At 40.1% G+C, this 14,312-nt stretch overlaps 1 protein-coding gene across 9 annotated transcripts in view; it reads right to left on the minus strand.

Annotated features, from left to right (window-relative positions):
* Window positions 1-14,312, minus strand: part of ARHGEF28 (Rho guanine nucleotide exchange factor 28) — a 126,588-nt gene that overhangs the window by 37,710 nt on the left and 74,566 nt on the right. For 8 of the 9 annotated variants that reach the window (XM_080573174.1, XM_080573176.1, XM_080573172.1 and 5 more), the window contains 12 exons: window positions 13,919-14,220; window positions 10,947-11,142; window positions 9,531-9,642; window positions 7,857-7,937; window positions 6,832-6,871; window positions 6,442-6,565; window positions 4,898-5,030; window positions 4,485-4,540; window positions 2,940-2,991; window positions 2,341-2,488; window positions 2,094-2,221; window positions 435-575 (listed from right to left, as the gene is read on the minus strand). In XM_080573174.1, the coding sequence (XP_080429300.1) occupies window positions 435-575; window positions 2,094-2,221; window positions 2,341-2,488; window positions 2,940-2,991; window positions 4,485-4,540; window positions 4,898-5,030; window positions 6,442-6,565; window positions 6,832-6,871; window positions 7,857-7,937; window positions 9,531-9,642; window positions 10,947-11,142; window positions 13,919-14,220 (1,513 nt within the window). The remainder of the gene's footprint in view (window positions 1-434; window positions 576-2,093; window positions 2,222-2,340; window positions 2,489-2,939; window positions 2,992-4,484; window positions 4,541-4,897; window positions 5,031-6,441; window positions 6,566-6,831; window positions 6,872-7,856; window positions 7,938-9,530; window positions 9,643-10,946; window positions 11,143-13,918; window positions 14,221-14,312) is intronic. The other variant, XM_080573175.1, reaches the window with a different exon arrangement.

A 14,312-nucleotide genomic window follows, 5' to 3' on the forward strand; every position in this document is an offset into this window, starting at 1 on the left:
CATTTTAGACACCTTCTGTGATATATTATAGCAGTGTTCAAACATATGCTCATAATCAATTTTCTTTGTGAGCCTCAAACCTAACAGATTACGTCAGTAGGAAGACTTAATATATCTAGCTCTAGCTCTATCAGCTTTTTCAACTGTACCCCACTGCCCATGCCAGGATAGCAACTGATTAAACTGGGAACTGGATGAGGTCTCTTCCAACCTCAACCATCCCGTGAACAGGGTAGACATGTCTTTGGTAAACAATACGCTCCTACATTTGCTTAGCTCTAGAATAAGCCATAATCTGTGACCAAAAAAAAGTTCTTTGAGCCTTATTATTCTAAACTGAGCCATTCATTCTTCCACACATAGAATATGTCAGGTTCCCTCTATTTTCTACACCCAATTGTTTCCAAACTTACATGAAGCTTTGATATACTGACCAAAAATGACATCCTGCCTCTTGATGACATCCTTTTCTTGCTTGCTACAGAATGTTGGGTCCACAGCAAGACTCCAGGACTCTGCTTCAAACTCTTGTGCATACAAGCTGAGGTCAGTCCACTGAGATGAATCCACATCATCTGTGGGAAAACATACATCTCATATATACCAGCTGTATGAACATTAAGGGACACTCCTTTGCACACACACATCTATTTGTAAAGTAAAGGGGACACATCATAGGTATTAACTTTAAACAACTTCTGCAAATGCTGGCAATTGGTTTTATAACAGAAATGCTTGCCAGATGTCAATAGCATTACTGAAGTGCTGAAATGCAAATGTGACAGCAGGGGAGAAGAACAAACAAAGAAGATCTTTTCTCTGATTAAATCCTTTTATCCTTCTTCGCTTGAAGAAACCTTTTAAATTTAAGAATAAAATCCAACAGTTTCAAAAGTAGCTGTGATGTTCGAGGGCCACTATTCATTTTGCATATGTCCTGCATGGCATATCCACACTACATTTTGAGAACGGACTCCCTTCATCTTTGAAATTTAGCCTCACACCTACCTACAGAAAATGCCTATATCTATTCACCTCACAAGGATGTGTATCCATTTTAGGAGGGCAGTTTACCAGCAGGAGATAAGATTTGGAATCACAGAATGGCCAAGGTTGGAAGGGACCTCTGAATATCATCAAGTCCAACCCCCCTGCTGAGCAGGATCACCTAGAGCACACTGCACAGGCATCCAGACAGGTTTTGAAGATCTCCAGAGGAGACTCCACAACCTCTCTGGGCAACCTGTCCCAGCGCTCTGTCACCCTCTCAGTAAAGAAGTGCCCTCTCATATTCAGCCAGAACCTCCTTTGCTTCAGTTTGTGCCCGTTGCTTCTTGTCCTGTTGCTGGGCACAACTGAAAGGAGAGCAGCTCCATCCACTAAACAACCTCCCCTCAGCTATTTATCCTCATTCATGAGGTCTTCCCTCAGCCTTCTCTTTTCCAGGGTAAACAGGCCCAGTTCTCTCAGCCTGTCCTTGTACGACAGGTGCTCCAGTCCTCTCATCATCTTTGTAGCCCTCCTCTGAACTCAATCCAGTAGCTCCATGTCCTTCTTGCACTAGGGAGCCCAGAACTGGACACAATACTCCAGGTGTGGCCTCACAAGGGCTGAGTAAAGGGGAAGATCACCTCCCTCAGCCTGCTGGAAACACTCTTCCAAATGTACCCCAGGATACCATTGGCCTTCTTGGCCACAAGGGCAAGATTGGAGGGTACTGGGGAAACAGAAGGGATGTAGGTTTATGTTTTGCATTGCATGTTGACAATAGAAACGATTAGGCGAGTGCAGAAAGAAAGTACATTATTTCTGCAAGGATGCCAAATATATTTACCCTATTTTTTTCCAGTGGCAACACCACACAAAACTATTCTAAAATTTATCAAAGAGTTAGTTACCAGGAAGAAACAAAAAGTTTTATTTTAAGACTATTGTGTCTGATTGTATCACTTTAATGAAGGACTCAGTTTTAACTAGCAAAAATAGGTTGCTCATCTTTTATTAAGCACCTTCCTATATCAACTAATGATTTTTTTCTATTTTGCTCTTTGAATATAGGTTATAAAAGGCAACATTTGTATAATACTTCTCACCTTCCATCACAAATGAATCCACTGAAGGAAAGGTCCCTACTGACTGTAACATCTCCTCAGAACGTGACTTGGACCTCCAGAAACTAGTCTCAGAGTCTTGGTCAGGAAATGGCATAGATCTTCTATAGCTGGGGAAAAAATTAAAAAAAAAAAAAAAAACACCACAAAACATTTATTTAATGGTTGCAATTTTCCCAGAAATGCCGAATTATATATTTAGCATAGAATCTTGGTGGCTACCCTCTACCTTTCAAAACTGGCACTGGGGACACTTTTGGACAACGAGTGGGACTGTTGCAAGGCTTCCCTCCTCCCAGCAGACATTCCAATAGGCACAGAGGAAGAAGGATGCAATGAGGACAGCACAGTCTGTGAAATATCTCCAAGCAGTGAATCTGTGAAGCAAAGCACAAAACAGCATTTTGACAATGTATAGCATATATTAATAGCATAGTTAAACTGTAAAATGCTGTCTGGTTTTCTTATAGACCCATACCAGGTACCAGGAATGTCCTCCCAAACATGGTACAAGACTGTAATATTCTACCACAGAATACAAAGATAAGTCTCTCAACAAAGTGGAATAGCTCCAGTGTGGTTACTATTGATAAGAAAACAATGTCTAATCATACATGCTCTCACATTACAACCTGAACACCAGAAGACCCAAATATCTATGCATATGGTGAATGACATACTCAAAAGCACAAGACAGAACTAGCTATTTCTGATTTTCATTCCCGTGAATGATGAAGGAAAGATTGTGTTGTCATTCCCCTGACTTTTTCAAAGAGGCTTAACTTTGAAGTGTCACATTCACACATCCTAGCCTACAAAAATACTTACTTGCTATACCAGTTGGGGGCTTGCTTTTGTTATGGCACCTCTCGTGGGATTTCTGAAAAAGAATTATTTTTTGAAATAACAAATCACAGCTGACAGCACACTGAATAGTCAAGTTAGTAATTCACTTCCACGTATCATAACAAAAGGGCTTCAAGAAAATGGTCCTAAATGGTGTTCCTAATTTCAACCAATATCAAATAAACCTAAGTCAAAGTAAAACGTTATTTGTACTACAATACAAAACTGAATCTATTTATTCCAAACACAGTTACTGAGCTACTATAATATGCTTTTTCTATATCAATATTGCCATGAAGGCTGCAAGAAAAGGAGATCATCTTCAGGGCTTTATATTCAAATACACTTGAAAGACTTGTGGCAGGACGCTGCCCGAGGAAGCCTGGGCTGGGTGTCAAGAGGCAGAATCAACCCTTCTTCCGAAATGTGCTTTGCAAAACCTGTCGTGAAAGGCTGTTGTGCTTAGACATGTATTTCTCTTGAGGTGGTTCAGTGAATGTTTTCCGTATCTCATTCTTGTTGAGATGAGTCAACAAGAATGGTGGGGAAAGGCCCTTGTCTCCTCTTGACAAATAACCTATCAGTCCAAACAAATAAAATTGCCAGTTCAGCTCTCCTAATGTCCTCTAGTTGGCCAGAAATGTGTGCTATAACATGACAGCTATAAACAAAACAAATAAAAATATCTGTTTTACATCCAGTTTAAGCCTTGTTTACCCTGAAGACTCTGTATGGAAATATTCTTCCTGCAAGCCACCATGATACAAAACCCAGCTACACCAGAAAGACACACTCCAGTGATTTGAAGAATGACTTGCATCACTGTGGCACACTTCTTTGCTAGTCCCATTTTATTCCATGAGGGCAATAACCTTACACATCTATTTTTGAAAGTGACATATTTCTTACGATAACTTCACCATATCTGCATACCTACTTAAAGGGAAGCAGCCTGTATATTCTCTAGCCTGATTTTGCCCTGTCTGCAGTGGTAGCTGAACGCTGGGGGCGAGTGCCTAGGCAGGCTGTGGAGTGTCCTTCATGAGAGATTTTCCAGAACACATCAGAAAAACATCTGCCAAAATTGTTACCTAAAGGTCAGCTTGTCCCAGAGTAACGAGATGGACTAGATCACCTCCTGAAGTCCCCACCATCACTGCTTTCCATTATTACAAACATATAGGACCGCATTTCTGCAAAAGGGGTATCCATGACTTCGGGCTGCCTTTCTTTTTAATCCCTTTGTATACCCTCCAGGCACACCATTTCCCAACTTGCCCTTGCAGTTCTTAAAAAACACAAATAACACTTTAAATTTATTTTTGACCCTCTTCTAGAAATTCTAGTTCAAGCACAGTGCTTGCTCTGTTGCTCACATTAGACATTTTAATGCCCTTGTAATGGTTTTCATATAGACATTAGGTCTGGAAAGGCTAACTGTGCTTTCTGGTTTTTTCTTCACTTTGTTTCTAAACCCCTTGGAAAGCAAATATTCTCTTAAGAGAACAGTGTGGTGTATGAAGTTACCTTGGTGCAAACAGGAGCACACTCCTTACAGCTCTTATGGATAATCATGTTGCAATCTGAAAGAGAAGGTACATTTCAAAGCCTGATCCTGAACGGGGTCTTCAGCGTGCAGATGATGTTATTCTGAGGCTTCATCACTTTTCCTCATTCAGATCCCCTTACTAAAGTATCCTTGAGGCTGCTCTGATGCTACAGCCGGAAGGAGTCTCTGCCTGGAGATGGCTGTGGTCCCTTCTGAAGTTGTCATCTGCTGTCCTTACCCCCTTCTCCCCTGCCAACCTCAGCCCATTACATGAAGTAGGTACTTCCAAATCCAGGCAAGGTTTCTTTTTGACATAAAACACTGAACCAGGATCTCCAAAGCAGGTTTCAGAGCACTGCAAATTCACACACAAAAGCCAGCAACTACTTACAAGAACACTGAAGGGACTCCTTTCCTAGGAGAGCCTTTTCACAGGCCATACATGGCATAACTCCTGAGAAAGTCCCATTTATAAAATTATGTCTGGTCAGTTTCTCTTTATCTTTGGTATCTTTATTTTTTGTCTTCATCCCCAACAGCACAGACAAGAAAAAAAAAAGGGGTGGGGGGGTCGGGGAGAACATTAGGAAAGAAGATAAAGTGATTCAACCTTAAAAACACTACAGCATTCTCTTAAGAGCAGATTTTAAAACATTCATTCCTTGTCCTGGAAGACTTATAATAGTATAATATATTATTACATCTGACATTGTTAAAGTTCTAAAATGATAAAGGCATTAATTTCACTGGCAGCTAGGCCAGAAAGCATGATCACAAGGAAGACCAGCACTTATAAACCTGCAAAAAGGAAAGGGCCAGAAAACAAAATTTAGGAAGTCTTATTGACTTTCCACATACAAAAAATATTTTTGTTTGTTTGTTTGTTTGCATCTCCTTGAGGAGTGCAGGCAAACTCGTGCCTGCACAGTTAAAGCTGCTTTCACATAACCTTATACAAACTGTCTTCAGATATTAAATGACATTGGAAATAACCTATTTTCAATAAGTGTTAATGAATTTAATAACTTTTGACTATTTTTACAGTACTTCTATTGGTGTGAGCACACATTCCTCTGAGCACTTCTGGTAGTCATCCTTTAGGAGACCACACAGAAACACGTTCATGTATGGCTGCTGGACTGGACATATGTGTTCACAGCGAGCTCTGCCTCATGGAAAGATCTTACCCCAGCAGTAGTTTGCTAACCATCTTGATACCCACATATGTTAGGATATCCTGGGGCACAGCAGTGTGCATTAGAAAGCCTGCAAAACTTCTGAAACATCCCATAGGCCAAATCCACCTCTCAATCTTTTAATTGATGCCATTCATCTACACTTCAGGTATTTCAAAATTAAACCACAAATATTGTCATCTACCTTTCATAACATGTATGTTTGACCAAACAGGCCTTGAATCTGCAACTCTTTAATGCTAAGCAGCATTTACTCATACAAGAAGTACCATTAACTTCAAATAAAGGAAATTCAACTGATTAAGTGCCCATGTACAATGATTAAGTGCCCGTGCTACAGACTTGAGCACTTATTGAGAATGATTACAAGAACAGGAATATATCTTTTAATTTTATTTAACAGAGAAAATTATTTCTTAAAGGTAATTCAGATATTTCAACTTTGGGTAAACAATAAAATGAAATTATTAATAACATTAAAAAATGGCACCAGCACCAGTTGTTGTTCAGCTAAAGCTATTATTTAAAATGAAAGCTGTTTTTCTAATACGAAAGCCTTTTGAGGGTATTCTGCATATACTTTAAAATTAAAAGATAAAGACTGATGTTTCTTCCTATTACATGTTTTTTTGCAATAAAGAACAAGCTATGTCTACATAAAAATTTAGATTCTCAACTACAATTAATTTAATCAGTGACATAATTATAGATAATAATATAGACATAAATCTCAAATTACCTTGCACTTATTCCGCGTGCTAGTCATTCTGTTCATCAGAAAGCTGAAAGTCCGACTCACTTTACATTTTTCAGATTCTGCTTTTGAAGGTGCAATATACTTATTCCATTCCTCCTCCTGAATCCTAGAAACACAGACCGGGAAAAACAACTCATCCCAGTGGGAAACAGAGCAGAACCTGGATGGGGGTTGCTTCATCTAACATTTACAGCTACAGTGTTTAATTCTGGTTTTAGTTCTCGTTATTACAAAGATTATAAATACTCCTTTTTTTTTCTTTTTTTTTTCTTTTTTTTTTTTTTTTTTTCCCCGCTCGGCTCCCTAGGTGGCAGCACGCTTGCACAGACCCGCTCCCGGCTCCTGGGGACCCGTGCGCGACGAGCACCCTACCTTTTCTCCCGGGAGTGCTCGGGCAGGCTGTACGCTCGCTCTGCAAGACACAAGCAGGTAACCAACACTCAGGCTGGGAAGACACCACGCTCACGGGAAACACGCGACCTCCACCGGGCCGTAAGCTTGTCATTAAGCGCTTGCAATGTCATTTTAAAATTAGGGAAGCAAAAACAAATAGGTACATTAGAAGCAGCTTTTTCTAGGGTAACACCACTGCCGACTGGGCTGCAGTTAGCTGGTGGAACCTGACAGAACTGAGATAGACAGGTATCAGCAAATGCCAGCCTCTACAAACAGTCTTAAGAAAAAATTAAAAATATATATATTTTTTCTTAACAACCCAGACTTGAATGATTCATACTCCATTTTGCTTTTTAGCGGATCTGTCATAATATATCTTCATGATATTCTTCTAACATTCACAATTGCCTGTTTAATGCAGCTTTATCTAGAACACTATTTAAAAATAAAAAAATAAAAAACTTTTCTGAAAGAGGAACAGTACTAGCCTATGTTCTGCACAGACCATATCACTTTTTACAAGTTTACACCCTGGAAAGAGTGGAGAGGTCTCAAGGAGACACTTTTCAACCAACTATCTAGAAAACAAAACTAAATACATAATTAAATAAATAAATAGGTAAGCTGGGTTGTTTTGATAAATTAGAATTTTCTCTACTATTTCCATATGAGAAGTAATTTAGTTTTGCAGAGATTACTTGAAAAGTATCAGAAAGATAAACACCTAACCTGAAGCATCAGACTGTGCCATGTTTAAGGTTAGATACAAACTTAAACACGCTCCACTGAATCAGCATGTCTTCAGACAAACGTAGTTCAGGTTAGCAAGAGCCAGAGTACTTATCAAAGAAGCAGCGAGACCAAAACAGCATCTCAGTTAGCTGCCAAACAAAACCTGTGCAACAGGATGCTTTCTGAAGACACGAAGGCCATGGTGCCCAAAGAAGATGAAGGCAGCTTCATGCAAAACAGCGCCGTGGGGTTGTCGTTGTGGTACTTACTACAGGGGTGGAGCAGAGACACTGACTTAGAGAGTGTAAGAGCCTGAAGGAGGGATCGACCATTGTTCATGAGCACACCATCTACAGAGCAGGGACAAATCCTTTACTGTTACAGCCTGGTAATACCTTCTTGAATAAAAACAGGCAGCTGTTTTAAACCTGAGCATATCAAAAAGTTTCCCTCAGAAATGGATGGGGATTTCCCATTTTTTCATCGTACTTGGTGTGAGAAAGACCAGCCTGTTGCCATCACGCATTCCTCTATTTGGCTTACAGCACATTGCCATGTACAGGGTCAGCAGTGCCTCCCTCTGGCACGGCCAAGCCCTAAGTGAGATGCCTCATGAGCTGGCAGCTGGGCAGAAGGGGCAGGTTTTCAGCAGGCAGACACCCAAATGGACCTAGACACAGTCCCTCTGTAGCCTGCAGAGGACAGAATGAGTTAGCCCTCTCATCCGTGGCCCTCGCTCCCAGCAGCTGGTGAGTGCAAAGAACGCTACATTTGCAGTGTGGGCTGCACAACGGCTTGTTTCCAACGGAGAAGGAGAAGGTTTCCAACAACACAGGGAAATGTCTAGCACTGACAGTCCTAGGGGGAAGGGAGGAGAGAATGGACAGGATGTGGGCTCAAGCCCAGATCAGGTTGGAGCAGGTAATGGTGTCTGGATGAAATTTAATGTTCTGTGACACCAACGGCCCCTTTGGCAACAAGGTCAAAGGAACTCGGTTTTAACTCTAAGCACACACATTACAAGGCTTTGCTTATCAGCCATCCTCTGCTTCTGTGACATAGTTTACTTATTTCCTTCTGCCTTGCATTTTCAAAGACTTTTCACTAATCTGTCGGATACAAATAGTTGCAAATACATAAGTGGCATGACAAAATGCAGCACAACTACATGCTGCAGCACACAGTACTCATTTCAAGGGGACATGAAATCTTACTCAGAATAAAGCATGTTAGAAACAATTTGTAAAAATTACAGGTTAAGCAGAAAAGTCATTTTTGACAACACCAGAATAGAATGTGATGTTCTTACAGAATTTTCTGTGGGAAAACACCTGTTCACTCATAAATTTGACAGCTCGGTCTGATCAGAAACAGGCTGAGCCCAACCCTCAGCCTGAACAGCATTCAGATACCATATGCATGAATCCCCACCGAGACACCTCCAACTTTGCTTGAAGAAGAGGGTGGGTTCTGATTATGGAAAAGACCACAAAACCACCAATTTTAGAGATTCCCCAGGATCTAAGGGAAACTGGGGCCACTCGCCCTCTCTGACTCTGCTTCCACATCATCCTTAGCCTTCTTTCAGTCTCTATTGGGCACACTGCAGGAGGTTAGGGTAAGGCTCTTTGGAAAAGAAGATTACTGTCTGCATTACCTTTTCTGACTAATGCTCTCACTGTCCTGGTTTATATGTCCTCCTAAGAATCAGCTGCTGTATTGGGGGATGGCATGAGGGGGTAGTACATGGGAGAAAAGCAAGGGAAGATGGTACAGGAACCTGATGGCAACCAAACCCTTTCACGGGCACTGGTGAGTGTGTGTGGACCTTGTGCACACAGGTACCAAAGGGACACAATGGGCCTGAGTAAAGACATCAGCACTGGGTCTGAAGCAGGCAAACATGGGTGCAGATGAAAAGCAAAAGCAGAGCTGGCACTGACCTTCATTTGAATCACCAACTGTGAAGTCCCGAGGAATGCAAGGTCTTTCTAATACACCTTTTGGCGAGGAGTAGGAATAGGAGCGTGACCGAATTCCAGAAACTGAGCATTCCTACAAGAAATTGCAGCAAATGAGAACCTGTATTGGTTTGAAATTTGCCAGCAATGGAACCAAAATAAATCAGTGGCAAAATTTCTAAAAGAGACAGTTGACCGTACGCATATATTTACTTGGCTTCATTAAAGTTTTAAATTCAAGTACAGGTTTTGTCTACTTTGAATTCTTAAGAGAGCCTGCCATACTTCTGACATAAGAAATTCTGGTATATTTCAGGAAATGTTTTTTGGGTGCAGGTTAGACTAAGCGAAAGCTTACATTTTTCTCCAGTTTGGTGGCAAGCACCATCCAGCCAGTGTTGTGCACCATTACCATCTATCTGATGACCAAGTTATGTTTTTTTCCTATCGGAATCACTAATTCTTTGTGGTTTAATACCACAAGAACGTTTCATATAGACTAACACCCTGTCCTGGTAATTAGTGATAAGTCTCGAAAGAAAGCAGTTAGCCTCTTTCTCCTTTTCTTCCGTACTTTTTTTGATTGTGCTTGAAAAGACATTCTGATCCCCAAATATGTCAATGATATGGCTTGAAAGGAACCCCCTCTGATTTTTGATACATCATTTAAATTTCAAGAGAGGCTACTCCTAAATTGCTTATACTGCTTTTAAAAGTCTCCCTAACAGAATTCAGTGCTCTTGCTGGACTTTTTTTCTCCCTTCATGTAATTATTTACTGAAGGTCAGATAAAACTATAGTTTCATAAGTAGCCTGCCTAATAAAATATAAATAATCTCTATGAATATAAAATAACTCTGTATGTGTGTCAGAATTTGACAGAAATGGCACCAAGGTCTAATGAAAACAAATGTAGCCAGAGTGCTTTAGGAAACTGTAACCTGGAGGAGAGATCTGCACTGGTCCTTGTACAAAACCCAGCTGACCCTCCATGAGTCCAGCATTAAGGCAGGCAGCAGACTGGATTTATTCTTTACAAAGCTGTTACCCTTTCACATAACTACAGCTGGTTAAACATTTTCTAACTCAATATATTTTGGTTGGAAAATGCTTATTCACTGAACCTGATCTATTTCCTCTGAAACAGTTCTGATAAATGATGCTTTTCCAAAGCTGAAGGCAGTCTCTGGTGGCCCCTTCCCTGGGCTGCTGACAAGCCTGGCCACAACCATGGAGCTCCTGCTCCACACCCCTGTCCATGCTGCTCTCTGGAGAGACTAGCAGCCATGACTTCCACCTGGGAAGTGATTTTTCACTTTCAGATTCCAGGAGTTCCTCGTATGTTTTCAGTGACTAATTTAAAAGGACGACAATCCACATCAAAACAGTATCAGATACCTTGGGCTGCAGACTGGTAGATAAGGCACACGATTCTGCCTGACTGATGTTAAAATCACTGCTCATCTCAGAAGAGTCTACTCCATCTCTGCTGCAAGCCTTCACATCTGAAGGGCCGAGGGGAGGGGAGGGAACGTGGGGTCTGTCCAAAACACCTTCATTTCCTTTGTTTACTTCAAGGTCATCAAGACTTGAACTGAAGCAGACAAGAAGGTCTTTAAGTCTTATGGATTCTACGAATCAGTCTCAACCTCAATGCCACAAAGCAAGGATACATCTGCATACTCTGATAAATGACAACCCAAACCACCACGATTGTGTCAGGCTAAGTCACACTCTGAGTGCCCTCTCATGTTTCCAGTCACCTGGTCACTTTGCACAGGACTCATCTGACCTAACCCAGTGGATCTGCAGTACAGATATTTGCATTGTCCAAGTCACCCAGATTCCCACCACATTTAACCACCTCTAGAGGATGATGTTCAGAACCATGATAGGCATCTCCCTTAAAAGGAGATATTTTGTTCCACACAAGTACCTGCCTATCTACATAAACAATAAAGAGAACCAAGACAACTAGCTCAGATCTCAATAGGAAGATACATAGACGCGTGGATTTTGCTGTGTATGCATGTGTGTTTATGTAAACCATACCATGCGGCTACTCACAGAAGTCTTTTCTACACCTGTGAATTGACGGAGGATGGAAGAGAAAACAGAGATATGAAGGAGGGTCTGAAATAGTTTATGAGATTCATTTCAAAATATATACATTTAAAAACATATGTAGGTGGTGAGGCACTGGAAGAGGTTGCTCAGAGAAGCTGTGAATGCCCCATCCCTGGAAGTGTTTGAGCCCAGGTTGGACAGGACTTTAGGCAACTTACTCTACTGGAAGGTGTCCCTGCCCATGTCAGGAAGTTGAACTAGACAGTCTTTAAGGTCCCTTCCAACCCAAACTCTTCTGTGATTCTATAAACATATTCAAAAATCACTGGCTAAATCAAATATCAAACATCTAGATAATTTGATTGGCAGGGGTTCCTGTACAGAATAGGACAATAAGACTTCTCAGCAGCATCAGGCTATGAGGGGTCACCCACGTTGGGTCACATTGCCTGCACATGTGAGTTCATGGTCTCTTCATCAGTGCTACTGGAAAGACCGGTTGACTGCTTGCAATAACATTCCAGCCTTACAACATAAAACTTTAAGTTATGTGTGGTATTTCTAAATAGCCAGAGTTTCTACCAGAAATATTAGCACAATAACTTCTTCCCACACCACTACAATTCAGTTTGCCAAAGGAGGAATCTATCAATACTTTCCAAAATTACTTCCTTATTACATTTCTGAAGACCATCTTTCACAATGTTTCCAAGTAATATCATATGTGACTTCTCAGAAATGTTATTCAACCATATTATCAGTTATTGTCATGTTTTAAAACTGGAAAAGCAATACATGTCTATGTCAATAGGCAAGCAGTACATGTCTTACTAGGGGTACCTTACCCAGGAAATTTTTCTGACATAAACATATGTTTTGAAGATCTACTAATTAACTTGCCACATCACCTCAGACCATTCAAGGAAGGTGCCACTGAAATTACATACTGATTTTCTCATTTTATGTACAATATTTGAATCATTTACAGTGTGGATACATCAAGGTCAATCACATCTCTCTGAAAATTCATATAAGCTCTTAAAGCTCATATATAGCTACCTGACCTCGGTCTTAAAAAGTTAGGAATAACTAAACAAGTATAGGAGAAAAAATGTTTATGCTAGAAAGGCAGAAGATTATTTATGGTAGTCTGCATTTTATCCCCATAGCTTGTAAAACAAAAAGGTCTGAGAAAGATCATCTTTTAGTCTAATATTTGTTGCCCTATCTGCAGCAAAACATTCCTCCCAGTGGGATTTTATAGTTGCTTAAGGAAAGCAAAACTATGACAGAGAAAATGTTATTGATCACTTTGAATCACATTGATCAACAATGATGGATAGCCTCTACTGCTTCCTTTCCAAGTGTTTTTACATAGATATGGTGCCCTAGCTCCAGTTAGTCCAAACACTCCTGAAAAGTGGAATACAAATTCAAATTTTCTTCTGTATAAGAAGGAATGGACTTCAGGTCTCTTCTACCCAGAGAAGCAATACAGCATTTTTGTTGTTGTTGTTGTTTTGTTGGTTGGTTGGCTTTTGTTTGCTTATTTTTGGTTGGTTGGTTGGTTGGTTTGGTTTTCCCCAGGGTATTAACCAATTGCTAAAAACAAAAATTATCATTTCTTCTTCAAAGCCCTCTCTGTATTCCTGAAGCCAGCCAGTTCCCAGCGTAACCTAAAGACATTTGAGAGAGAGTTCTCAGAGAACTGGCTCTGCTGGCCTCAGACTTTTTGTATCAGCACAAGAGCAGAAAAGTCTGAACCTATCAGAAACATGAACTGTACTGTGTACTATGTATTTTGAGATAAAAAAGTATATGAATTCATGAATATGTTGTTCCTTCCATACGTCAGTGCCGAGAAAGAAAAGACTCCTGCAGAATTCAATGGATTGTGAATTATTCCCTTAATGACAAATCCAAGTGAGAAAAACTCGGCGTGAAATTGCAATTTCTGACAAAAACACCACTATGAAAACTTACAGTGAAAAGCTGGTTCTTTTTTTTTTTATATATATATATATTACATACTAGAAAAAAGGTTAAAAACATATAAAATTTGCATTAAAAATTAATGTACTTATAAGACACCTTTTGTTTGTAAATAAAATAAAGATAAATAAAAGTCTTCATAACTACCATACAAAAACAGATCATTAAGACAATTCAAATATCAGTTAATGAAAACAGTGATTATACCCTGCTAAAAATATTTCTTACTTCAGATTCGGCCTCATCTTTTTAAATAAAAGGTTATCGTAAACAATCCTTACTCTGGCCATATTATTGAGTCAATTCCATACCTTCTTTTTTTCATGTCAGCATGAAGTTGACCTCGCTCCTTAATAAATCCATGGGTCTTGAATGGAATGTAGGAATCTGGTCCATACAGATCAGAAGGTAAAACAGTATGCCTTAAACCTACATTTTCTCTGTTTTTTACTGATATTTGATTTCTTTCATTGGGATCACATCTATATTGGTCATTCTCCTCCAGAGATGGAGACGAAGAGCTCTTTGCCATTGACGCTGAGTTGGTGGAATTCAAACATGTTTCACTGCTGACACCATCTCCATGAATGTAGTTCATCTTTGAATCCCCAACCTGCAGAGAAAAAGCAAATGCTCGTAAAATGTAATAACACGATATATTGTCAAAGAACAAGGACCAGATTAGTTTGCCATTCTATGGTTATT

The sequence above is a fragment of the Anser brachyrhynchus genome, assembly GCF_964034855.1.
Source record: "Anser brachyrhynchus genome assembly, chromosome: Z".
Classification (NCBI taxonomy): Eukaryota; Metazoa; Chordata; class Aves; order Anseriformes; family Anatidae; genus Anser; species Anser brachyrhynchus.